This window comes from Crocodylus siamensis, chromosome 5, assembly GCF_052110815.1.
Source record: "Crocodylus siamensis isolate JL-2025a chromosome 5, ASM5211081v1, whole genome shotgun sequence".
NCBI lineage: Eukaryota > Metazoa > Chordata > Crocodylia > Crocodylidae > Crocodylus > Crocodylus siamensis.
The window spans coordinates 48,480,936-48,507,492 of NC_143399.1; the positions used below are offsets into that span (position 1 = coordinate 48,480,936).

General features: G+C 44.0%; 1 protein-coding gene across 4 annotated transcripts in view; it reads left to right on the forward strand.

The window, feature by feature from the left end:
- Positions 1-26,557, forward strand: part of PAPPA2 (pappalysin 2) — a 177,471-nt gene that overhangs the window by 92,371 nt on the left and 58,543 nt on the right. For 3 of the 4 annotated variants that reach the window (XM_090047138.1, XM_090047141.1, XM_090047139.1), the window contains 4 exons: positions 3,661-3,796; positions 4,498-4,714; positions 21,492-21,663; positions 24,969-25,146. In XM_090047138.1, the coding sequence (XP_089903264.1) occupies positions 3,661-3,796; positions 4,498-4,714; positions 21,492-21,663; positions 24,969-25,146 (703 nt within the window). The remainder of the gene's footprint in view (positions 1-3,660; positions 3,797-4,497; positions 4,715-21,491; positions 21,664-24,968; positions 25,147-26,557) is intronic. The other variant, XM_090047140.1, reaches the window with a different exon arrangement.

Sequence of the window (26,557 nt, forward strand, 5' to 3'; positions counted from 1 at the left end):
TGGGCCTGAGTTTCTGAGATAGCTGTCCCTCTGTCCATATCAAAGTTTATCTATGATGTACTTCAGGGGAAAGAGCTGAATCTTTTCTCTTTTCATTAAAAAAAGCAATTAATCAGTAAAGTGACTCCACCATGTCATGCAGCTTGAACCCAAGAGAGTGAATGACTCCAAGTTGTTGTCTTGTGCCCAGTGAATTCAGCTGAGGACATGAATCCATATTTATGATCTCCCTCTGTTCCAAATACAATATGTTTAGCTCACAATTTAACACATTTATTTTTCCTTGGTGCTGGCCGTATAGGCTGCATTGTGATAGCCACGCTGGGGGTTTCTTGCCTATTTTTCCATAACCAGAAATTCTGTCATTTGGAAGAGCTCTGGATACTATGAATGAATGTGTGAGGTATGCCAGCATCCAACCAGCTGCTCTGGGCCCTATTCTGCCAACTAGATGTTAGTTGCATCAGAAGGATTTGAGTAGAGAAGACACAGAGGGCTGATACACTGATTAGGGAGATAATTTTTTTATAGTGTTGATTTTTTTGACCGCAATCACAGTTCAGTTTTATGTGGCTGTTACCTCGTATTATCTTAAAGATGCTATTTGTCTTGTTCTCTTTGCACAGTTTATTAGGGGCATGTTGCCCTGGGTAGTTGTAGATTGTCTATTTTGTTAAGGCATTCAGAAGACTTAACGAAGCATCAAGCATTAGCCTTTCTGGCTCCTCCTGTATTCCTGACTTTCTCTGTGTTTACCAAGATCTTTATTTACCTAGTCGTCATTCTTACCTGTCTGCATGCTTATATCACTCCTTCTGTGTTTACAACAGTGCAAATACACTTCATTTCTTCCACTTCTAACACGGAGGCGGAGAAGCCTATCTTTGCTCCACCTTGGTGAAAGCTCACGTTCTGCTTCTCACCAGGGGTTAAAACATGTTCCATTTTATTGGAATTTGTGGTCAGTTCCCTTCCTCCATGGTTGTTTATATTAAAGACTTTCATTACTGGCTCCGCAGGCTCTCTTTAGGAGTGCTATTATTTTCTGCCCATAAAATTATTTATGGACTAGTAATAAATACGCCCATTTTCTTTCTCTTTTATAGAGTTTGCTTGATTGCTAACAGATTGGGTTGAGAAGACAGATTCATGTTCACAAGCACATATTAAAATGTATGCGCCCTTCTGTGCAAACACAAATAGCTGTTTACACTCACATACCTATTTCACTACCACGGGTACTGCCCTCTACTTACAGGACCATGGATCCTTAAAGATGCACCTGTTTTTTTAAGGGCAGTACAAGTCACATTGCTAATGAGATGCACGCTTCCATTTTCTGTGTATTCAAACATTTTCAATAGGTGGTGCTAAAGAGCAAAGAAATGATCCTGCCTGTAGATGAGCGTGGGCATGGCCATCCATCGAAACATGCAAACGTCCATGCACCTTAATGAAGCTCCCACAGTGCACCTCAGTATGGCTAGTATATCACAGATGGGAGTCATTTATGACTTTAAGTGTTGGAGCACTTTGTTCTCTGTTTCCTACACTTTGGATTAAGGAAGGATTCAAAGATCATTAGGAATCATGTTAGAATGTAACACAGAAAGTTAACAAGAGAAAAAGACTTAAAACGTGGCCAACTGTGATCCAACATGTAGTATGGAAAAGGAAGCATAAACAGGGAATATTTAGTCAGATAAGCCAGATTCTGTCGTTGGAATTCGGTGCCAGGTTTTGCTTTGTCCCTACATGGGAGTGCAACCAAGGGAAAGGAAACAAAGAGCTTCATCTCAGCTCATTTGGTTTGAATAAAGGATTGCCCTGATGTCTGTGTAACTGCCCTGTTCACACTGTCTGAGGATTTGGCTCTTTGAAGGGAAGTCATAATGAGCACTCAACATGGCCATGCTTATCTAAACTGTCCATACTTTGTAGGACTGAAACTCTCTGGAGTAGACATCTTTGTGCATTTCTTGGTAGTGTTCTGCTTGCTTTGGACGAGACTGCAAGTATTTGCTCCCCTTACAGGTAGCTTCAGAGCTCAGGCAGGAGGCAGAAATGCAGCCAAAAAAAAAAAAAAAGAAATAATAATGGGAGAACAAATGTTAAACTGGAAATTAAAATGTGAAATTGTCCAACCTCAGTAAAAGCTGCATGTTTGGTTTTGTAAGAAGATGTTTTTGTCTGCACCAGCTCACAAGAGCTCTGTATGGAGCCTAGTGAGTGGCTGAGAAAAGTCAGCCTCACCCTGTGGTAACTGTATTTCTGTCTAACATGGTGAACTGTACTGGGACCTTCTGGACGCTTGCCTATTGTGGGGCAAGTTATAACACATGCCATCCCTCTATGGGGTCCTCAGTATGGCAGAACAAGGGGGTTCAGCTGGTTAGCGGGAGCAGAGACGGGATTAGGGGAACCCATTCCATGGGCTCATGGCTTTTGTTTAATGCAAGGTGTAGCTCTGCTGTGGTTCCCACAGTGAGTGACCTATACTAAAGCTAACTAGGCCAGAGAAGAGTAGGGCTGGACCTGCAGTTTTAGGGCTTCAGTGTCCACCCTCCTTTGCTGGGGCAGTTGCAGAAGAGCTGCAGGTTCCCGGAGGCCTCACGAGGACCTGGATTCCTTTCCTGGCTCTGCAGGCTCTTCTCTGTTTTTGGATTCCCTGCACCTTGTCCTTTAGGTGCCTGATCTGCATGGATTGATTGTGTGCTCTTCAGAACAAGGACTGTTTCTTAGTCTGTTTATATGTGGGGCCTGACATAGCAGAACCCCAGTCCAGCTTAGGGACTCAAGGCATCATGGTCACACACATTATTATATGTGAAAAGAGCCATGAGGCTACAGTGCAGGCCAAGTTTCTTCTCCCCAGCCCCAACACTGTGCTTTAGGACTCCTAAGCGCACAGCCTGGTGGGTTTGCCTCTGTTCTGCTAAATGGATTTGTCTTGTTGTGAAATATTGTTTTAACTCGAATCTGTTGCTACTTGTCTCCAGCCTGGTTTTAGCAAGAGCATTCCATGGGGTGGATTTAGATCAAAGAGCATCTGAACATCAAGAGGTTTATATCCTCTTGCTTTCCAAAGGCAGCTACCGTGATTGATGCTCTGAGTTTTGCTGCTGTGCGCTGCAGCCTCCTAGACAAGTCAGGGGAAGTGTCGGTTTTTCTGCTAGACATTTCTTTCTGCCACAAATCTTTCACAGCCACTCTCCAGCCACTCAAGGGCTTGTGGGTTATTTTTGTTTTGTTTGTTTTTTAATGGAAGCAGTTCAATGGCACAATTTATAACTCTACCAGCCTGTCACCTCTAGGTTTCAAACACTGGAATGAGTTGTACCGTATAAAGCCAGATTGGAGAAGCCTGAAACTGGATTGTCAGGTGCTAGGACGAGTGTTGTTGAAGGTTAGGATTGAGAAAAATCGACAGGTCTGTCTGAGGAACCTAGGCAGGCTCAGCAAAGTTACTACAAGGCAAAGTTACTATTAACAGGCACTGGGAAAGCTGTTTGAAGCTTCCAGGTTGGAAAAGCAGGAAGTCTGTATGACTGTTTATTTGTCTGTTCAAGTAGGTTGCAAAGCAATTGCCAACATAACTATTTTTTCTTCACCACAATCCCTACCCTGCGTTTCCCTTCTCCTATTGTACCTATTGCCCAGGTGTGCTTTGACAGACCCGGAGTGGCTACCTCAGTCTTTGTTTTCCTGGCCTCCGATGGCATCATCCCAGGTGACCAACACAAACTGACTGTGACTGTCCACCTGAGTGATGTGAGTGGGCACAATCACTCTCTGGGTGAGTGCACTAAGAACTGAGATGCAAATGCAAGCAGTAGTGTGAGGTCTCTCCCCCCTTTCCTCCTCCAGGACCTTCTCTTTCTCTCTTCTTTGTTTCTTTTTTTTGTGGGGGGGGGTTTCCTGGTTTGAAGGGAACTGGGGAAACAGGAAGGGTCTAAGGAGCAACAGAGAGGAAAGGGATAAAACAGAGCTCTATCAGTCAGCTTCTAATGGATGTACCAAATTGTCATGGGCTATTTGTCTGTGAGCTCAGTGGGAGCTGAGAGCACCCATCACTTCCTGGGAGTGCTCAGCACCTTTCTGGGCAGCATCTCACTCCAACTCATTCTTGTAGAGGGCCTAGACAGGCTGTTCTCTGTGACAGACCAGGAAAAGGACTCTGTTCAAGCCTTGGTCTCCTTTTGGTCACTCAATCTACTGTCCCATTTCTCTCAGCACCAACTCAGCCGCCTGGTTTTTTAACCCAAGTATAATTTTTAGTTAGCTTAAAGCAGAAGGATTTTCACAGAGCTCCCAGTCTGTGAGAGTGCCTCATCTGCTTTTTCACTGCAATGCTCCATTGGAGGAAGCCTGTCCAAGTTGCTTAGAGGAGATGGGAGACCACGCAGGCAGAACCCGAACTGTGGACTAAATCGAAGCAAGCTAAACAGTGCTAGCATCGGGCTAATGTCTTCTCTCTTGTTAATTCTTCTCCCTTAGGAACACATGAGCTCTCTTGTCAGAGGAACCCGTTGGTCATCAGCGTGACTCACAACCCAGGTTCCCTTCCCTATCGTGTTGCCTCAGTGCTGCTCAATTTCTCCTCCCCCTTAGTGGGTATCTCGGCAGTTGCCATGAGGACATCCTCCTCCTCCAGCACTTCCATTCCAAACACTTGCCTCCTGGAGCACGAGGGACATGGCTGTCAGAGACACAGGTACCACCTCTTCTTGCCTTCTGTTATGTTGCTGCTGAGTGGGAAGCCTTGCTTTGGTGGAGAGCCCAGCTCAGGAGCAGCTGTGTGGCAGCCATTCCTGTGAAGACCATACCTCCCGTTGGCTCATCCAGAGATAAACACCTGGTAAATCCTGGGCTGACCACTCTTTCCCATCTCAACTTTTAAGTCCTATCCCAGTAAAGTAGTGATGCTGCATTAGTAGACTGCAGACAAATGCTGCCACTGGAGAGGTGTTCTACTCATGGCTGAACTTCAGGCCTGGTGTGGACCATAGCTGAAAGGTAGAGCAAGTTGTGTCCAGTGTGGCTCCTCAAAAGAGTAATAGAGATTTTCCCTAAATGCTAGCACTACACTTTGAACTCAGGCAGTTGTAAATTTTCATGCACATATACATGCATTCATCCTGCTGAAATAGCACATAACTACTCTTGGGCATTTTGAAGTCTGGAAGGAAATGTATTTAGTGAGGTTTAGTTTACTCTCTGTTTGTGGGGAAAGTTTGTTAGGAAGCTAGAAGTATTGCATACATGTTTGTTCTTGTAAGAGACAGAGACCATGACACAGAAATACAGTCCTCATTTCTGCTCACACAGACACTCAAGGATTACAAAGTTGAGCACTCAATAGTTAGGGAATATTAACACTAATATATGTTATTAGTGTATCCCTAATTCAACTCTTATGTGCATGAATTATGAGATGCTGTGTAATTACATGATCTCACACAATTTATTTTACTGGAGCCCTGCTGCATTCAGTTCTAGATCGAATACTTAAGCACATGTTCAATTTTTAAAGTCATAAATTGTTCCTGTCAGCTTAGAAGGAGCATCTTAAGCACTTAAGAGTTATGTAAAAGAGTTTGCTTTTAGCTAGAGAGAGCTCAGAGTGCTGAGTGCTTTGCATAATTTTGCCCCGTACATCCTAGTGTCAGACACAACCTGCTGGTTAACAGGTCCCTGAGGAAGACAGAGCTGAAACTTCTCAAGGCAGCTTTGGCACCTGCTACTCATTAATGGAGAGGGTCTCTCCATTAAGCAGCCTGTTTTGGGGAGCTTGACAAGTGCCTCCTTTCTCTCTCTGCATGGGTTTGTGTGCCATGCTAGATTCCTCAACTATGTAGAGCTCTTCCCTAACCCTCACAACTGCTCATTTACCAAGTCTCATACTTCTTCAGTCACGGCCAACACCAGTAATAAAAGAAATACTGTAGTTTATCAGTGTCCAGTACTCCAATGCCTCTAACCTTGTTTGTAAAGGATGTAACTGAGGAGCAATAGTGGCAGAGTGCAAAATGTTCCAAGTCACACTGCAAAGGAGATGGGGAACGAAAAAACTGGAATCCAAGATAGAATAAATATATAATGCAGAAAGAACAAGCAGAGCAGAAAAACAGAACTGAGAAAGAAAGGTGCTGAGCTTTGTCCTAAAGGGGTGATGATGACTGTGATTGATAACAGTAGCCAGGACTGTGGAGTTTGGCTCTAGATCCAGATCCCAATTCCCCACAGTTTAAATGTGTCCAGACCCAACATTTTAGTTCTACCACTTATTCAGAGAGCGTCCCGTTATGAGTATTGGATTTGAATCCAAGTTTCCCCAGAGTTTAGATTTAAGGTTTTGCCTGTGTTCATCTCTCATGCTGTTTGGTAGGATTGTCATTCTTTTTTCTAATAATAGTATATGGAAGAATGAAATGCATACGTGTAGGGGTGTGTGTGTGAGTGTGAACGAGTGGGGCTATGATCTGTCTTATATAGGCAGAGCACTGGAACACACGAATACTTTGTAGCTACTGTTTCAGAAAACACATGATACGTGCAGCAAATAAAGCTGAGCTTTCTTAGTGAGATATGGATTAGTCGCCAAACTACATTAAAGGATCACTGTTCACCTGAAATCTAGTCAGTTTCTACTTGGGAACAGCTACTGACATGTACACACATGTATACCCATTAACGTGGCTTCTCAATCACACGTTCCCCATCTTCTAAGATATATTTTTCCATGGTGTGGTGGTGTAGAAGACCTACCCAGGCAAGATAGGTGGTGTAAAAGACCTATCTGCCTGGGTACAAAGGGCTTTCATATACAGAAAAATAACAAAAAGAAGACTTTTTTCCCTCTGATCTCTTTAAGGGCGTCTCAGGGTTATTTGTAACAATAGTAGATGCACTCAGGATAGAAATATTGTTTTAAATGATGTCATTTTTAAGTCTTCCAGAACTGAGATAACTGCAGAGACTGCATATAGTTTGTATACTGTATATAAGTTGATTTTAAAGTTGAATGGATCTCATTCTTACTGCCCACTAGTGACTTAGCATATCTACTTGCAGATCAGGGATTTGATTCCTCCCTAGCGCAAGTCAGCCAAAGTAAGTGAAACAACACAAGGCATGAGCTTTATAACTGCTTACAGATTGTAAAAAAAAACCCAAAACAGCACGTTACTTTAAATTTGGTGTGCCCCACACCGAGTGCAGCACATGCCCAGAAGAGGTACCACATTAGTTTGACCTGGCTCACCCAATGTCTGTATAGATCAGGTGCTTCAGCAGAGCTGTTTGGCATTTTTATCTAATAGATAATTGAATCAGCTTTAGATAAAAGTGCCAAAAGCTCTGCTGAAGCACCCAATCTATAGAGATGTTGTGGAGCCAGGTCTAAATAATGTGTAGACCTGCCTGTTCTGGTAAAGTGCCTTTTTTTGTTTTTATTTTTTCACATCTGTGAGGAACCTATGAGTTTATATGCCATATGTTCTCACATACAATACACACTTTTTTCCATAATTTAGCTGCTGGTAATTGGGTGTACATTATAAGTGTGGAAATACAGTAACAGTAGTTTCTGTCTCTACAGGGGATGGTGGGAGGTACGAGGGAAGAAAGGGGAGGGAGCAAAGTAACACTACAGTACTGCAGGTGAGGTTGCCTTGCTGCTGGTTGTAGACATTTTCTCTTTCCCCCAGCAGAGGCTCTGCTGCAGAAGCTACTACACAGTTACTTACTGCTGCTTACCAATAAGGAACATAAGGAAGAATTTCTTTACTGTCCGAGCCCCCAAGGTCTGGAACAGTCTGCCAGCGGAGGTGGTTCAAGCACCTACATTGAACACCTTCAAGAGTAAATTGGATGCTTATCTTGCTGGGATCCTATGACCCCAGCTGACTTCCTGCCCTTTGGGTTGGGGGCTGGACTCGATGATCTCCCGAGGTCCCTTCCGGCCCTAATGTCTATGAAGTCTATGAAATCTATGAATATTCTCAAGATAAGATCTTTTAAAAAAATATTATTTTACCTTTCAAAAACAGGGTGCAAATTTTATTCAAGTGTGAGTTGGTTGTTAGAAAATACAGTATACAACTGCCAGCCCTGCTCCCATTACAATTTTTGAGAGTAGGATGGGGTCCCCACATAAATCATGAGCTGGAAGGAACCTGTGCCTGCCCTGCATCTGCAATGGCTTGGGCTCCCTCTGAGTGAGGTGCTGAGTTGAACTGACAGGCTGTTTGTGGTAGGCACGTGCTCTCCAGCAGCAATGGGAATCCTTTTGCAAAGTGGCCATCCCAGTTAAACACTCAGATACTATGGTAATGGGATTGGTTACTTTAGTTAGATCGATTTGCTGATCTCTGTCCCTGGTTGTATAAACTGTGCTGTTCACGCCACAATCAGTAGGCGCTATTACTGCTGCTGGTGCTGTTCTTTCCTACTTCTGTATCTTCCCAGCCCTGAGAGTTGCTTTTCCCTCATCCTCTCCAGGAGGCCTTGTTGTTCAGGAGTTAAAATAGGTCTTGGTCCATAATTCTCCTATCTCTTCTCTCCATGGGAGAGGGTGATTTTCAGATGGGATGAACACCAATTCACTTCAGGTGGTAGCATGAGGGCTCAGCATCTCTGCAATTCAAGCTCTTAGGAGGAGATTCTCAAATAAATTGGGCCTGTTAAACTCATGTTTTGTGCTGTCCATTTCTCATGTAAGTGTCACATTGGAACCTAGTGAGTGTGAACCTTTTGGGATTTCTAGCTCTTGTTCCGATGATTAAACGGGAGCTGAGGTCTTTTCACCCTAACCTGGACTGGAAGTCCTGATTGCTTGAAAATCTGCCCTGGTTTGGAGAATCTAGCCATGTATGCATATGCCTGAGCACTCAAAAATTGAGGTGTCCAAAATTAGGTTCTTTGCTTCACTTCATGTTATTTTTTTCCTCTGTGAACTTAGTTTAAAAAAACTAGTTCTATGCCGTTCAGGGATGTCATTTGATAACATCAGTAAAGAATCTTGAGTTTCAGAAGTACAGAGTAATATTGTTGTCTCCATTTTCTGGACAGCAAGATTCAGAGGATCCCACAAAGCCCAGCAAAACTATGATTGCCAGTCCACAGCAGTCTGTGGAGGTCCATCTTTATCAGGGATAGAAGTGCTGGGGTCTCACTTTAATTTATTTCATTTTAAAACATATGTCACCTCTAAAACAAACATATAACAATATTTTTAAAAGGTCTGATATTGGTATCAGAGTCTGGGAATAAAATACCCCATGGAAGTTCAGAAAAATTTAATTGTTTTAGACGTACAACTGGAGGGCTAGGGACAGACATTCAAAAAGCCTAAGCCTGAATTGATTCAATCTTTGCAGGTTAGTTTAACCTGGCTAGGCTTAACTGGTTTGTAACTGGACAGACATTCTCTCTGGATTGAGGAAATGCCAGCACGTGCCTGCAGTGGCTCAGGCTAGAAGCTGGGGCACTTAGAGTAGCCCTCCTTTCCCTTACACAGTACTAAGCTGAGGGGGATGTGGCTAGGCCCCGGCAGGACATTCTGATTAGGCAGGTCTGCCTGCATCATCCCAGGCTTTTCCCCGCTGGCTGCTCAAAGGGTGGGAGTGTTGCCACACCCAGCCCCCTGCTAGCACTCTGAGGCAAGGCGGGTGTGTGTAATGCATGCATCTGTTGATGATACAGAGCTTTTCAATCTGTCCCCTTGCTTCTTTATATTGTCTGCAGCAAACTGACAAGGCAAGCAAGCCAGCAGGGAGTGGATAACAGTGTTTATCACCCCATCAGCAAATCAATGCCTCTCTCCACTAGTTCTTCTTAAATAGCTTACCAGCTGACCTGTTGGTTATCTCCAAAAAGCCCTAAGTGGTCACTGTTCTATCTGCTTGTCCCAGTGAAACTTCAGACACACACATGCAGACACCTCTTGGCATTAGCTAGCATACCACATGCCTAGGGTCCATGGGTCTGGGATCCATGCTGTGGGAGATGGGAGGGAGGAAGGGGGGGTGTTCTGGTTGAGCAGCAAGGGTAGGAGGGTAGGGCAGGGGGAAGCCAGGCAGACCTTGCTGTGTCTGCAGTCTCTGCTGGAGCTCCAGCCAGGGAGCAGAAGGGAGGGGCCAGCTCTGCTGTGGGGCAGAGAGCCACGCCCAGCCCAGAGAGCATGCTGGGATGCTGGGAATGTCTGGTTTAGCTTCAATCAGCAAGGGGTCTGGGACATACATTGCATAAACCAATATGAGCCAAATCAGTTAAGCCTGATACTACATTCAACCAGGTTTATTTCAAACCAGTCATCCATTTTCAAACTGATTTAAAAATTTTTTATCCCTTGAACATCTGTTCTGTTACAGGTTTAAACCCGTTTCTGATCACTTAAACCAGTTTATGTGTAATATCTGTCCCTATCCTAAAAGACCAAGTCTGTGCTATTTCAGCAAAGAACTGGATTGACCATTCTTACACACCAACACACATACTCACAGTGTATATGTAAGCACATGACTAAAAATAACCACACACACGCACACAAAAGTAACAGAGGAGACTGTGGAAAAAAGCTTTCCTGACTTCAGTCTAGAAACTCTTATTACCAGTATAATAAAAATAATAGCTTTATGTTTCTACAGCATCTTTCATTTTGAAGGATCCCAAAGTGCATTATAGTCCATACATATAATAAAGGGTGAATGTGCTTACTCATGAAATGCAACCATGTCTGTGTACACCCAGACAGTGCCTGTACCTTTTGAGAGGAACTGTTTCAGAGATGCATGAAGCTTTCATAGTCAACAAGCTACTCCTTCAGATGCTGTGAAAGGACTGGTAGACAGAAAAGCTTTTATGTAGAAAGGAAAAAAATAAGGAGAAGGGACCCTTCTAAATGAATTATGAGTGGGTTGAGTAGATCAACTGAGATGAAAATAAGGAAGTTAACAAGAGTTAACAGCTCACCCAGGTCATGGGATAATAAACCATGGTCCCTGTAAAGACCATGATTAATACAGTCAAGTCTGGATGATTGTACTCCAGTGCAAGGTGAGAGAGGTCTCCCAATGCAGCCAGCCAGAAGACAGAATATCGGGAAGTACAGAAACAGCTCTGGAATCCTTAGCAATCATAAACTGTCCAGGTGTCAGGGCTTTATCTCAACCAAAATACGTCACCTCCTCCGTGCCCCCTAGCATCATTCTGGTCATTAATCAGTACCTCTGAGGGATGCCCATTGCCCAGCACTGTTAGTTGCACTGTGAAACCTCCCTCACCTTGCCTGTAAGGAGCACAAGTGCTGGGGTTGTATATCACCTCCCCAAGGGGTTGTATTTACTCATTTCACCATGCAGATGCACAAGCCCACTGAGGGAGCAACCAAAAGCTGGTCTTTAATGAGTTCACTGAAAACTCCCAGCTGTAAGGAACATTACTAGCCCAGGGAATTCTTAACAAGAGCCTATTTCAGGGCACCTTTCCCTTGACATTAATGGATATCAGGTCAAGCCCCTCTTCCCTTTCTATCTAGGACACCAGCATGAGTCTGGCTATACCAGAAGTAGTGGAAGTTCTGCCTCTCGCTGGTGCTGTGGCACTGTCAGATTTGAAGCCTGTTGCTTTTTAGCTTGTCTTTCCCTTTGGATTTAGCAATGAACCACATTCCCTCCTGTTTTCTTTGGTATGGGCTGTATATCAAATCAGGGTAACGTTTTACATTTTTTTTAAAAAAACAACCTTCACTTTATTTTTAGCTTGTTTTATTATACATTTGTTTGTGCTGGGAAATGCCTTGGCACTTCAGTGGGAAAAGCGCTATCGAAATAAAATCTGTATTGTATTCTTATTCACTCCATTATTTTTCCCCAAAAGAAGTTTTTAATGGATTAAAGAGAAATCTGGTTTTGGTTTTAATTTTTTTTCCCTTTTTTGTTCAGTAAGGAAAGAATTGCAGTTTCCTAAGCTGCTTCCCTAGCTTGCTTGTCCTAGTTTGCTGTTTCAAGCTGAGATTGATTTGTGCATTTGGTGACAGGCCTTGTACTTTTCCTTTCAATTCACACCAAGGGCATCCCTAAAATTGGAGCTCTCTCTTAGCCAGGGTGACCCTCTGAGCTGTACCCACCCAAAGCCTCAGGTTGTTTATAGCAGTAATGGGAGAGATCAGGCAAGATGTATCAGGGGGAGAGAAAGGCAGTGCAGGAATGAAGGAGGGAAAACCATGGAAAAGGAATGGAAGTAAAGACAGCAGGAAAAGATGGGATAGGAAAGAGAGAGCAAGCAAGTGAGCCTTTAATGGAAGGGAATCCAAATGACATAGGGCTATAAAGGTTCACTTTGAAAATGTTTGTTCCAGACTAATTTAGTGCTGGTGAAAGTCATTTGGCTTAGAGCCAGAACTGTCTGCTTATCCTCACATCACATTCAGTAGGAGCGTTGCCGGGGCAAGCTTCCCCCATGCTGCCCCACACGAGTGCCTCCAATCTGACCAGAAGGGACCCTTCTAGAGGTGGGACTCACATCCTGATAATTACAGTTCAGAAGAGTTTTTTCAGTTTGAATAGTCTTTGAGCTTACTTCCAGCTGCTTCTCCTTAGGCAATAGTGATTGTTGACATGTAGGGCATTTCTGGTGGATTAATGACTAACTGGTAGGTCTTGATGGCTGAGACTGTGCCATATGGGTCATTAATTCCAGTTAGCGGTCTCTTCATCTGCAGAGTGCCAAATGTCCTAATCATAGTTTGAAAATGCAAATAAACATAGGTACATGGATTATTTTTATGGGCTATAATGTTTCATCTGTTATCTGCAGACCATTTCTAGATCTTAATGCCTTGTATATTAGCTCTGTAGAACACTTGAGTCATCTCTCACTATTCCACTCAATCTATAATTTTATAAATTCATGAAGATCTGCTCCAGCAGGGACCATTGGATTATCTGGCTTGACCTCCTGAGTAGCACAAGCCATTCCATTTTCTCCTCTTATCTCTGCACTGAGCCTAGTAGTTTGTGTGAGACTCATGTATTTCAGGTCTGAGAAGACTAAACCATTTCTATGTACAGGCAGGAAAGAGGGAGACAGTCCAGTACCAAGGGCCTGTATAGCTCAGGACTGAATGACTCTGGCCAGCAAACTGCACATCATTCTGCAGAAGGAGTGAAAGACCTCTACCAGATCCTTGCAAATCTGAGCTAAGGGAAGGTCCTTTCCCCATATCTGATCTTGCCATCTGTTTGGCCCGGAGCATGTGATCAAGATGCAACAGTGAATTATTGACAAAAGAAGATTTTTTTATACTATTTCAGATCACTGATCCACCCTGTTCAGTGCTGTGTCTCTGGCTGTAACCAATTCCTGAGGATTCAGAGATGGGTGAAAAAATAAACAGACTGCATCTAGACAAGGGGGCTCCAAAGAAAAGGAGGGAACAGTTCCTTCCAGAACTCTGCAGGTGACCGGGGGACCCCTGAAATGTTGTTATCTACAGTTTGATTCTTTACTTAAAATCAACCAAATTAACCTGATATCTTCCCACCTCAGAAATGAGGTAGCATCCCTGCCTTTTGCTTCCAGCTCTCATAGTGATGTGGGGCAAGAGGCTTGTCTGGTTTGGCATGAGCCTGGGAGGGAGCAGGATCATACCTATTGTCCTCAGAGCTGGCACAAGATTCATCCCTGGAGCTTGGTGATCCCTAGTGCTGCTAGCTGCTCCTCCTTCCACCCCAGAGAGCCATGGCAGCTGGGAGCGGGGGCAGGGGTGCCACAAGCAGGGGGAGATCTGCACATGCCCGTGGGGGACAATATGGGAGCACCTTGGCTGCTGGCTGTTCCAGAGCACATCTCAGCAGTCATAACAGGGTGAGTAGCTAATTTAATGTTGGACAAGGAGTAGGAAGCTTAGTTTTGGACAAGGAGGGCAGGGTAAGCAGGGATGCCTTCTTCCAGCAGAAATCTCTGGGTATGGTTTAGGAGGGAGGGGTCCTGGGGCTAAAACAATTGCTTTTTTTTTGGTTTTTTTGGATGTTCATGGCTATTTGCATTGCATCATAATCAAAGTGTGCAATTCACATTAGATCGTAAGAGGCAGGTAGTTTCACCCTTACTTCCTAGTATCCCAAGACAAGGAAGATTTTCTCTGTGCTTCACAACTACCCATCTTGACACCATCCTGCACCCCCCTGAATGCAATCACACACCACAGAGGCTTTAGGATTTCTCCCAAATGAAAGCAAATCTTTAACTAATCTCCCTTTAGGGTCTCTGCTGCTAAGCTCTCTTAATGTTTAGTTACCCTCATTCATTGCAAGGAAATTTCATCTCATTTCAGGATTGGCTTTATCTAACTTTGACTTCCTGCCACTGGATTTTGGTATGGCTTTGTTCGCAAAACTGATATGCCCTCCACTATCAGATCTCTTCTATGTGTAAGTGCTGATAAGCAAAAATCATGTCACCCTTCAGGCTTCCCTTGGATATAGTGACAAGGTTAAACTCCATAAGCCCTCCATCCAAAGGCTTGCTTTCCAACTTCTGGATCATTTCTGTAGCACTCTTTTGACCTCTCTTCCAAGTGTGAACATTGGAAAAGAGACAGCATTTCAGGAGCATTCTTGGCTATGCTGTGTACAGAGGCAAGAACACTCTCTTACTTTTACTTGATATTTCCATGCTGTGTGCATCCTAGGATCATGTTAGTCCTCCTTGCCGCAGGACTGCATTGCGCACTCATTCTGAGTTGGTTTTCTGTACATATCTGTGTTCTTCTCTTTATGAAGAGCTGTATAAATATCTCCCAGCCTGTAGGTATAATGTGCATTCTAGGTTATTACCTTGTTTTTGGCTCTATTAAGACATCTTTTCTTGCACTTTGGTCATTTAACCGGGTAGTTCAGACTTCTCTTTAGCAGTAGCCTGTCCCCCTCATTATTTTTTGCCCCTTCAATCTCTGTATTATCTGCAGACATTGCCAGCAAAGGTTTTTAATCATTGTTTAGATCTACAGTAGAAGCATATTTTCTCCAAACACATGGTAAACAAACAGTCAACACTGTGGGATACAAAACACTGTGCCTTTTTCATAGAGTATTAGACTCAGATATTAGGGCCAAAAGAAACCTTTATGATCTAGTTTAGTGATTCTCAACCAGAGTGCCATGGCACCCTGGGGTTCCTTGAAATCCTTCCATGGGTGCTGTGGGGTGTTACACAATATACCCCTATTAGGTCTGATTCACAGCATAAGCTCAGAGATTTGAAATACAAATCAATAGTTATGATCTTTCTGAGTTCTTTGCAACAGAAAAATTGCTCTATTATTTTTCCATAGTCAAAAAAAAGTGAAAACTAAGAGCTGGCATTTACTGAGGGGTGCCTTGAGTCTCGAAGTGTTGAGAACCGCTGATCTAGTTTATCCTCCTGCATAACATAGGCCAGTGAATTTAATCTTGCTGCTCCTGTATGAGCCCAGTAGCTTATGTTTGACTATAGAACATCTTCCTGAAAGCAAGCTGCTGGGTGGGGGAAGGGGTGTTGGACTGGATTTCCAGACATACATTGAAGGATGTTGCATTCTATGTCCAGAATTAGGTAAGCAAAGTGGTCCAGTTTTAGGCTTCTTTGTGACTGTCAGATAGGTTTGATGTGTGCAAGGGAACAAGCTACTGTGTGCATTATAGCTAGGAGCACTACATCCTCTAACCCTGGGTATGGACAAACACATTTGAATGCTGTAAAGGGGGAAGGGAGCTGCTGCTTGGGAGCCTGTAGAGGCTGTACTGATGTAACTGCCATGTCTGCATGATTTTTTAATGACGCAAGGGATCTAAATTGCCCTAATGTGGACCCTGAACGAGGCAGGGCTAAATTTGGGATGGTTTTGCTGCACCTGTAACCATACAGAATCATGCAGCTGTAACAGTTGCATCATAACAGCTTGTATCAGTATCCCTTGAAATCAATCCAGTTGTTGCATCTGTCTGTTACTCATCCTGGGAGCAAGTCTGAGTAATGGAATAGATTTGACCATAGCAACTAATATGGCCTGTACAGTAGGCTCCTCATGTGGCCACCAACAGTGCAGCTGATGCTAACAGTGTTGGGAAAAAAATTCCTCTAAGGTCTTGGGGCTTTCATGTTCCCCCTCTACATTGGCACATATATCTTGGTGTAGGGTACCCAAGAAAGGAAGAAAGACAAAAAGAACCTCTGTGTTAGAGCCAAAGGCAACTCACCATCCCAATAAGAAATGTACCTGTCAGAATAAGGAAATGAGATACCATGTGATGTGTCAACATATGAACACTGAAACAGAGCACTGCTATAGGAGCATAAAGTCTGAGTGGAAAATTCTTTTTCCTCCCCAAAAGACTGCAATGATCTCAGATTAAAATTTGTAGAAGGAAATCCCTACCCCTGTACAAACACCTCTTCCCATTTATCTGTCTCCCTTTCTTTGCCATATTTCTTTGTGGGTAGACATGAGCAGTTTATTGTTTGGATTGGCATGAACAACCAGATTCAAAATCCAAGGAAGCTCAGTGCAGTGACTATCTTTAACTTCAGCAGGATTGGATCCAGCCTTGTTCTTCCTTCATCTATCACCCCTTGCATTGACAAATCATGTCTAATAAAAATGCCTCCTTGTTAAAATTGAAGTTTAATTGTAAGGGCAGTTTTAATGGTAACCTATGGGATGAAAGCTTGGGTAGATATGACAGCTGATTTATGGATGACATGATGCTGGGAATATTTGGTTTGGTTAAGTCCACTGGTATTTTCTGGACTCTGTGAAACAATCACAGCAAAGCCCAAAATTCAGAAATTTGAAGTTTTGTTATGTGTGTGGAAAACTTATCCAATTTCATGAGAAATCCTGACCTTTTCACAGCTATTAGAAAACCTCAAGGAAAACCTCGACAGTTTCAAAAAATTCCAGATTTGAACTTTGTTTCATTAATGAGCTTTGGCCATGAAGCACAAGACATTTTGAAATGGCACATGTCTGGATGGAAAAAAACCTGACCTTTTCCTAAAATGTCACTGAAAGATACTTTGTTTGGGTTTCAAAACAAGCTAACAAAAACATGAATGATTTTTAGATGGTTCAAGCCCAAGGAGGGTAAAAAATAATTATTGGCTCCTTGTTTTTCTTGAAGGGCTTTATCCAAAATGCTGGAATGTCCCAGTTCTGGAAAAGTGGGGTGCAGGGATAAGCTATATCTATCCGTTATAATCCAAAGGAGAAAAAGAAAAACATCTATTTCATGCTGAGATGAGAAGTGTGATAATAATACCAGTAGGTCGCTCACTAACTGCTAGTAGAGTTTTAGCCCCTACAGGCAGTGACTAGTTCCTGAGAGTCGTGCTAAGCCTGCTAAGTCATGCTAAGCATGGTAAATGATGGATTCTAATATTGAAGTAAAATATAATTCATGGATTCTCTTTTTGTACAATATCTAGCATAGTGGGTTCATGGTTTTCCTTGACTGGGGCTCCTTGGTGCTACCATAGTGCAAATCATCCTTCTTGTCCACATCACCATCATTATCATCACTGTTTTAACACACAAAATATTTTTCTCTGTGATGATCAGCAGATCTGTCTGAGAAACAATAGATGAAGCTTTCTGTTCCTGTACTTCCACCAAAGTCAGTAGAGTTATGTCGGCTGTTGTTAAGCTTTTGTTAAGTGGCAGGAGTAGGATGGGGCTACCAGGGCAGCCACCCCAGGCACCGTCTTGGGAGGGAGGAGAGGGGTGCAGAAAAAAAAAACAGCTGTTGATGCAGCTGCACAATTATGCCGGCAGTGTAGCGGCAACTGGAAATCACTGCTGCCCCTGCGTGTGTCTGCTTCCCTGGGCATCCAATCATTACATCTCTGTGCTAACCTCTGTTGTAGCTAGGCACAGTTCTGATTGCATGGTGCAGGCCTGCTAGAGAGATTTAGTTCACTGTGCTAGTCTGAAGTCAGGCAGATTTGCACTTTACAGACTGACTAGATCAGAGCTGCAGAAGCTTTTGGAAGCAGCATAGCACCTAGTACTGTGATGCGGTGGCCTCTGATTAGACTCCAGTGTACCACCACAGTACACATGAGAAATACATAGTTGAAGATTCGTGTGTGTGTGCGCGCGCGCGCATGTGTGCGTGCACATGCAAAGCTATATGATTTGCAGAACATGCCAAATTTCTTTGTGAGTTTCCTTGCTGGTGTTAGACTGGAGGCAAGAAAAAGTCTAGAAAGGAAAGAGTCTCAACCCCCTGCACACCGTTCACATGCCTGTGTACACAGACGCACGTATGCATGCAGGCTCAGATGCATGCACCTGAGAAGGCTCAGTTTAATTCAGTGTGTGGCAAAGGCTGGGATGGGGAAGGTGCGCGTGCACGTGTGTTGTATGCATGTGTGCTGGGGGCACAGTTACGGAGTGGTACAACCAAATGGAGAGGGAGGGGGAAGAGGCCCACAATTGGTACCAGATGCCCTCGGAAGCTAATGACCTGACAAACGCTGTGCTCATAAAACAAATTCTTTAAAAAGGAAGCAAATGGAAATATAAGCTAGTGAAAGAATTTGCAGCAGCTGCCCTGAAACCATTTCTCACTTCATAAACAGGTCTGCACAGAAAAAACAGGTTTTTTTGTGGTCCTTTCCCTTGCCATTTTTCCCTTGCTGTTCCCCCCAGCCCCGTCTGCCCCCAACCTTGAATGGGCTCTTCCACACTAGTTTCCATGGCAGCTTTGGCTAATGGACTTGGCTGGAGTCAACAGTGAGCTCCGTTCATGCTATACATACATCCGCAGCATATTTGTGTGTGCGTGTGTATGAGAGAGAGGAGGGGAAGGGAGGCTTGTCTCAATAAATATTTGTACGTGGAGGCTGAGCATATTTCTTCCACGTACCTACTTGATGCAAGAGCCGGTGCCTGCAGCCATGCCACGTGGTGCTGGGAGCCAGTCGGCTCTGACACGCTAGGCCAGGTTGGGCCAGGTCAGGATTTGGCTGGGAGACCTTCAGTAAGAAAATGAGAAGGCTCAGCTATACAGGTGGCAGTTTGGGATGTTCAATAGGGGTGCTGGCTCTCCTTCCAGATTGCTACCTAAAAGGAGCGCTAGGTTATTTGGAGGCACATCCTTTTGGGAGGGTCATAAAACCAAGGTCCTGATCAGTTGTGATCACTAAATATATTTTTGTTAAAGTCCCTGTGGTCCCAGTTCTTGGCTAAAGTCCATCCCAGGTAATTACATTCAGCCTATTTAATTTCCCCCTCCAGCTGTAATTGGATGCAGCATTCCTGTTGTGTAGTGTCGCTGTTTTTTTGGATACAGAGCTGCTGTGTTTTATGCAACAGCTGCATTTCATTGGTGAGGAAAGGTTCTTCCCCCAGCCCTTACCCATGTTTCATGGATGAAAAGCAATGCAATTATAGTAATGTGTGCAAGTGCTTTGAGATCCTTAGCTGAAAGGTGCTGGAAAGGGCTGCTGTTAATATTATTTCCTGGAAACACATGGCAGATGGATAGGAAATCCCACTTCTGAATCTTTCCCACTGTCTCCCTAATAAGTATATTTAGCTTGTAAAGGGAAAGTGTTACTGTTTTTAACTGTATTGCTGTGCTATGTTGAGGCACCAGCTGAGAGGAGGACTTCAGTGTGCCAAGTGCTGAACTTGAGATATGCTGGCATGTGCTCCCAGCCCCATGGAGCTTAGAGTCAACACGGACAAGACAGAGCAAAAAAAGAGAAGTGTCAGGGTCATGAAAGTGAGACACAGAGAAAGCGTATCTTTCTTGAGATGACTTAAAGAATGTATGAATCAGACAAGATACCAGGTCAGTTCCTGAACCCCCAAAACACCCATCCTCCTGCTATGTTGCTGTTGTGGTAAATGAGCTAGAATTCATGTCTGGATCAATAATGGCAACAAGAATGCTTCTTGCTGAATGTAGATAAGGCCTAAATCATTGGCCCCCATATATTATTCACACACAGACGTCTCAGGTCACCTCCATGTTTAGGTGCTGCCACTCAGTAACTTCTGTGCTGGTGTTATGTGTGGGATTTAGTCAGAGATGGCCTTGAAAAAGGACAGGAAGGGACACAGCCAAGTGAAAAGGGTTTGATAGAAAAATTGGGGAGGGGCATCTGAGCTCTCCCACTCTCTTCCATTGTGTGCTAGCATCATGGCATGTGCATCTGGTATGCAGACCTCTCCTCTTTAGGTGTGAGTCCATTGCTCAAGCATTCTTTCCAGGAGCTGAACACATATATGAATGCACACTGTGCATGTATGAGTCTTTCTGAGCATGTGGTTGAAGTGCAAGCAGCAGGTTGGCCCAGGGACTGAAGGGGATTGCCTGGGACTTGGATGATCCATTCATGTCTGGGCTTTAATCTGCTTCCCAAAGCTTTGGCTGCACAGCAAGCTCTGCAAGAGTTGCCAAAGTGTATAAAAATACTCAGATCTTACCCTCCCACACTCACCCCAACAGGTATTTCCCAAAGGTTGGCCTGAGAGCAGTGTGTGCATAGGGGGTTGTGTGTGGATCAGATTGCATAGGTGATAGTATATGTGAGTATTGTGTTCTGCTATTAATTCATCCATCTAAATGGTTAGAGGTTCCCCTGTGGATGTCCTTGGCTGTAAGGTAGCCTACAAAATGGGCTTTCTTCATTCCCTCCTGCATTTCCACCTCATTTCTGGGAAGAACTACCCGTTAGTGCTTGGCTTGAAGCAAGCATGCTTTCATTAGAGGTAAGGAGGAGTCATGTTACAAATTTTGTAGAGTAAACCTAAGTCTCTGGGGAGTCCTATGCTTGCATGTGGGGGCTCACCTCCATGAAGCAAATCCCTTCTGGCACTGTTTGCGGCTGGACTTGAGGCTGCGAATTCTGCTGCAAATATCTCTGGCAGGGCTGGGGTCTTCACTGTGTTCTTGTTCCAGGGTGCCTTTTAAGCTGGTCAGATGAGCACACCCACCTCCTTATCTCAGTTTCACTCAGCCACATGAAGCAGTTCCAGGGAACTCTGACTTACAAGGGCCAGTGAGCTCCAGGGTGTCAGGGATGCCTAGAGGAGATGTAAAAAGTAAATACCCAACTAGTGGCATTTTATGGCCCAATCCTGTGAGATGCTGAGCACCTACAACTTCCATGGGCAACTGAAGAGATTCAGCACCTAAGCTATTATTTCCTAATGAAAAGCTTAGAAAAGAAAAGGTTCTGCTGTGGCTTCTCAGTGGGGATGTATCCTCCCTAAAATCAGCGGAGCTACACCAGCACAGATCCGCTGAGAATTTGGCTCAGTGCTCTTAAAGAGACACTCTCAAGGGGAAAAACGTCATATATTGGAAAGATTTTTTTACATATTTTGCTACTTAGGTGATTAAATATGTTTCTTATTTTACCATTTAGTTATCTTAATGTTTGTACAACACTTTAATGTCACAGCTTTTGTTATGTTGTCTCTGTCTCCTCCACAGCAGTACCCAGAGTACCAGTGGGGAGCACAGCAGCTGCCTGCCACTGCAGCTTGATCATGCTGCCATCGTGAACTGCACATCCAGTGCCCCAGGACATATGAAGTGTGCTGTTACCTGTGAAATGGGATTTGCTCTCCATTCCAGCAGTGGAAAGGGTTTGAGTCCCATGCAGGTGAGTTGATAGTTGGGTGCAAGTAGAACCCCCCATGAGATGTATCTGAGCAACTGCTGGTTAAGGCAGACTTTTATGGAGCTCACATTTGGGTTGGTCATGAGTACCATGTTGCTCTGCCTGTAAGATTTGGTCCTTACCCCTGTCATATTCTCAGTGCTGGTCCACCATTCACAGCAATACTAGGGCCCCTTCCCATTCCAGTCCTGGGTCCTGGCAGGTATGCCAGCCTGGGAACTGTTCTGCACAGTGTTTGCTCATCATACTGAACTGAAAGGTGCTTTTGTGATGCAAAGAAATATCTGCAGTTCTTCTGTTGTGATTGATGGTAAAGAAAAACATTTCAGGAATCTCTTTTCTGGAATATGTTAAGTAGAGACTCACCTGTTATGGGGCAGATCCTACAGGGTCACAACTTGATCTCATTTCTGCTGGAATGTAGAAGAGAAGTGCCTCTGAAATCCTTCACTGTTGCTTCTTCCTGATGGTGCTGTCTTGGATGGGGGCTGAAGTGAGCAAGAAGGGGAGGCAACCATCCCCTTGAAAGTACTATCTTCCTGGGGCCCTTCTTTTCTGCTGTAGGCATCACTACCTTTGGTGAGCTGTTTCAGGTCACGTTTAGTGCGTGAGTGTTTTGGTAAGGTAGGTGGGATGCTTGGGGGGAATCTCTCCCCCTTTATACAGCCTTCTCAGCCCATCTGAATGCCACCCAGCTTTTTTCTGTGCTCAAAATACCCCTTGTATCTGCACAGTGGAATTATCATGGGTGATCCCAGTAGGTAAGAGGGCCCAAGACCTCAGTCACTGCCACATTTTGCCACTCTAAGTGCATTCAGTCCCATAATGCTGATTTACCTTAGCTGAAAATATGGCCCTTTGTCAGTAGATGGGCCTAAGTTTAAAACTGGAGTAACAGTGGTTTAGAGCTTTAAGATTTTAATCTCACAGCATAACAGGCTCACTATTTCTTGTGATCATCTTTTCTATCTATGCTGTTTATATACCCCTCATAACCACCGTGCCTGATCACCTCACACTGACAACACTTATGTCTGTGAGGTAGGAAGGATATACAAATAGCTAATACAAAGGTGAGCCCTGAAAAGGCTGTTTTCTTTATTTCAGTAGGTTGGGTCTAACTAATGGATTAAGTCTTCCTATACAGCATTTGCAAACTCCGTTTGTTAGATAAAAGGATTTCTATCCAGAAAGAAATCCAAAAGAAACTGGAGGGTTTTGCAATTAGGCAGTGGACTTCTAATTTCCCATTTATGGTATAGAAACAGATCTGGGATCATAGAAACAGACTGAACAAGTGACCTAGAGCTGCAGAGGCAATGGTTAGAATACCTTAAGGTCTCTGGCATGTTTTCAGTTTTACAGATAAAGGTCATTGCATTGTTATTGATTAGAGAAAAAATAGGTTATAAGTGAGATAACTGGCAGGGGTATGCAGTCTTTTCTTCCCTTCTACCTCACTAGTTCTAACACAGTCCAGCTTAGTTGTGTCCTACAAGTCAATATGAAAAAAAGTTAGGCCCAGTTCATAGAAGGCAAGGATGTGCATCAGAAAAATGCACAAGGATGTGCATCCCTGGAGCTGGCCCTATTGTTAGCTATCTCAGCAGGGAGACCACAGTCTGAATAGCTTCCGGGGACAGAACTTCCCTTGAAATGAACCATGAAGGTCTCAGTAGAGTCATTTTGGCAAGGTGCATAGTACAGTTTGTACTGTCCCTTCTCTGTTACTAGAGAAAGGGTACACGTTTCTGAGGCTGTCCGTCTGGCTCCTGTGATGAGTGCTGAACAGGAGAGCAAAAGCTGAAGCAAGGTAGAGAAATATGTAGGTATAAGGAGAATTAAGGGAAAGCTTCCCTGAGGCTGAAAGTAGGTCAGACCTGGAAGGGACACTACCAAGACTGCATCTGTGAATGTGCTTACCTACAGGTTAGATGGACACTGAGAGGAGAGGAACATAACACAGTGCAAAGATTAGTCAGGCAGCTGGATGGATTTAGATGGGCCATTTGGCCCCTGTTTCTCCCAGAAGGTTATTAAGCATGTGGCTGCCCAGCTAATCCCAAGGCAGATGTGATTGGACAGCAGGTCCTGTAACACACTCTGATGTGTTCTCAACCAAAACATAATGTTCTTTTTGCTTCTAAAATGAGGCCACACAAAATAAATCTGCCTAGTGTGAGTTTTCTACATTTGGCAGTTGAATGGGAAATATCTAGGCAGAGCTGGGGCTGTGGCTGCAACAGTTGATGGTAGGTTACAGGTGCCCCTCTGCAGTGGCCCTGGCACTAGCTTTCTAAAGTGTCATAGGACAGTGTCACCCATGAAGGCTCTAGTATGGTATGAGTCCTTGTGAAATGAAGAGAGTAGGTTTAACTTAGGTCTTATCTACAGTGCAGATATATTCATATTTTCTTAGCCCTGGTAGTATAATGGATGAGGTCCTGGATTTGAAACACATTCAAGGTGAAAATGTGGCTTGAGTGGTTTGTGGCCTTACATTGCAACACAAGATATTTAGATTAGATTTTAGGAAGAATTTTCTAAGTATGAAGGTAGTTAAGCACTGACTCATTGTCTAGAGAGAATGTGGAAGCTTCATCCTTGGAAGCTTTTAAGTTCATGTTAGGCAAATATTTACCAGGGATGTTATAGGCAATGATGATCCTAGTTTGAGCAGGGATTGGTTTAAATAACCTCCTGTGGTCCCTTCCAGCCCTATTTTTCTGTGGTTCTGTGATCTGCACCATCAGGCTCATGGTTAAAGCTAGTGCAGCTCATCACATTCATATTCTTTTCCAGGCAGATCCCATGTTGGTCTATATGAATGACTCTCAGCAAGGGTGCCACAGCCCCCTGGAGTGCTTTGAGATCCTTTCAAGTATGCTACAGGGTGCTATCTATGCACATTGGTGCCATGCAGATTAGGATATCCTCCACTGCAGTGTCTATAAAAACAACATTGTTGAGAAACTCAGTTACCATAGCGCTCAGCCCATCTTTACATTGTAGGCATGTTGAACCCTAATTTATTCTACTGTAGATAACTCTTACATTATCTGCATGGCCCATTGTGCCATACAGAGCTTCACATCTATTGGCATCCTAGAGATGGCAACTTGACCATATATGCTTTACCTAGAAGCAGGACTCATTTGAGCATGATATTCTAATGGGAGAAGTACGACTGAAAACTCTTTGAAACCCATGCCAGCCTTTCTGGTGATGTGGTAACTTTAGTCTAAACCCATTCACAAAAATCAGAAACAGCCATGTTTTCTCTTTAGAAAGAGGTTCTGCTGACATGTAACTCGGGACAGTGGGACAGATCTGTGACCTGTGATCCTGTTGACTGCGGAGTTCCTGACCAATGGCTTGTGTATTATGCTGAGTTTTCCTGCCCTGAAGGGACCACATACCTGAAGCAATGCTCCTTCTCCTGTATCAAGCCAGCTAAGCTTCAAGGTATGGGATTATCTGCAGATAATTTAATCCTGATTTTGGTACCACATGCATCTGTCCAGTTTCTTTCTCAGTCAAGTCTTTCTCTTCTCATCCCTATTGGTGTTATCCTGACACTGCCAGCCAAACAGAGTCTAGGTTTGTGAAGTCTCCTGGGAAGCAGTGCACCATCCAGCTCCATATATACTAGGAGCCCAACACCCTGCAGATATTCACAACCACCCACTGGGCATTTCCTGCCTGCTACCTCAAATTGCAGGCACATACCTCCTGTATCTTTATGAAACCCTGGCCACCTCTGCTAGCCCCAGGACAGTGATCTAGAAAGTTGAGAAATAGTACACCAGTGCAGTTGGCCAAACAGGTGTCGGGGGGGGTGTATTCTACTGAAAGCAGTCAGGATTATGCATGGGAAATCAAAAAATGTCACTGAGGTATGTTGATCTATGGAACTGGACTGGGTGTTGTCACAGAGACCTGAGACCCTAACTACAGCCTGGTGTCCCCTACCACTCTGTGTCCTCCTACCAAAGCCATCAATAGCTACAGCTGTGGTTTTAAGCCAAATTAGAGAAAAAGACCTACTGTTATTGTCTACCCAGGACTCAGTTGGATGAGATTTGGGGCTAATTACTCGCACAATGCCAAACATTGGGGCTTGGTGTGAGTTTCCACTGGCCTATTCTCTAACAGTCTCATACAACAAATCATTTTAATGGGTGTCCCATTTATGGAGACATTTATAGTTGAAATGTAGGAGAATTGCTCACCTCTTTCAGCAACACAATGCTGTAAATTAAGTTTGCTTTCATGACAGTAGGCATGTCTGCAGATCCCAGCAAGAACTGATCAAAGCATTGTGTGTAAGCGCCGTAGCCCTACTGTTTGACAGGCCAAATTCTGAACTGCACAGTACCATCACATTCAGGGGAGCTGACAGTTGCAAAGAAGGGCGGGAACTCCATTTGTTAAATCATCTGTGTGTCCTGGAGTTCACTAACAGCCTGATCTTGCTCCTGCCGAAGTCAATGAGAGTTTTGCCTCTGGCTTCCTTGGTAAAGGAGCTGGCTTATATGCAGAAGTTGCTTCCAGGGTCTGAAATGATTCCTGAGGATGTTAATTCAAGTCTGTCGAACCTAGCAGAGAAAGTCAGAGGGTCCAGTTGATGTCATGGAACCACTGGGGCAGGAAATTCCCTGATTCTTGTTCTCACTGGAGACAAACTGAGTTCTCTCTACTACATACAGGCTTTACAAGTACACATTTGGTGACTGGGGCTTAGTTGCCTGTTGTGGTAACAGTGCGCCAGCCAGAGCAAATTCCTATTTACTTCGTATGCTGTGTACACTCTGGAAGGCCTACAGCTGGGTTTTGTCCAACACAGTTATCAGATCAGACAGTGTGAAAAGGTGAT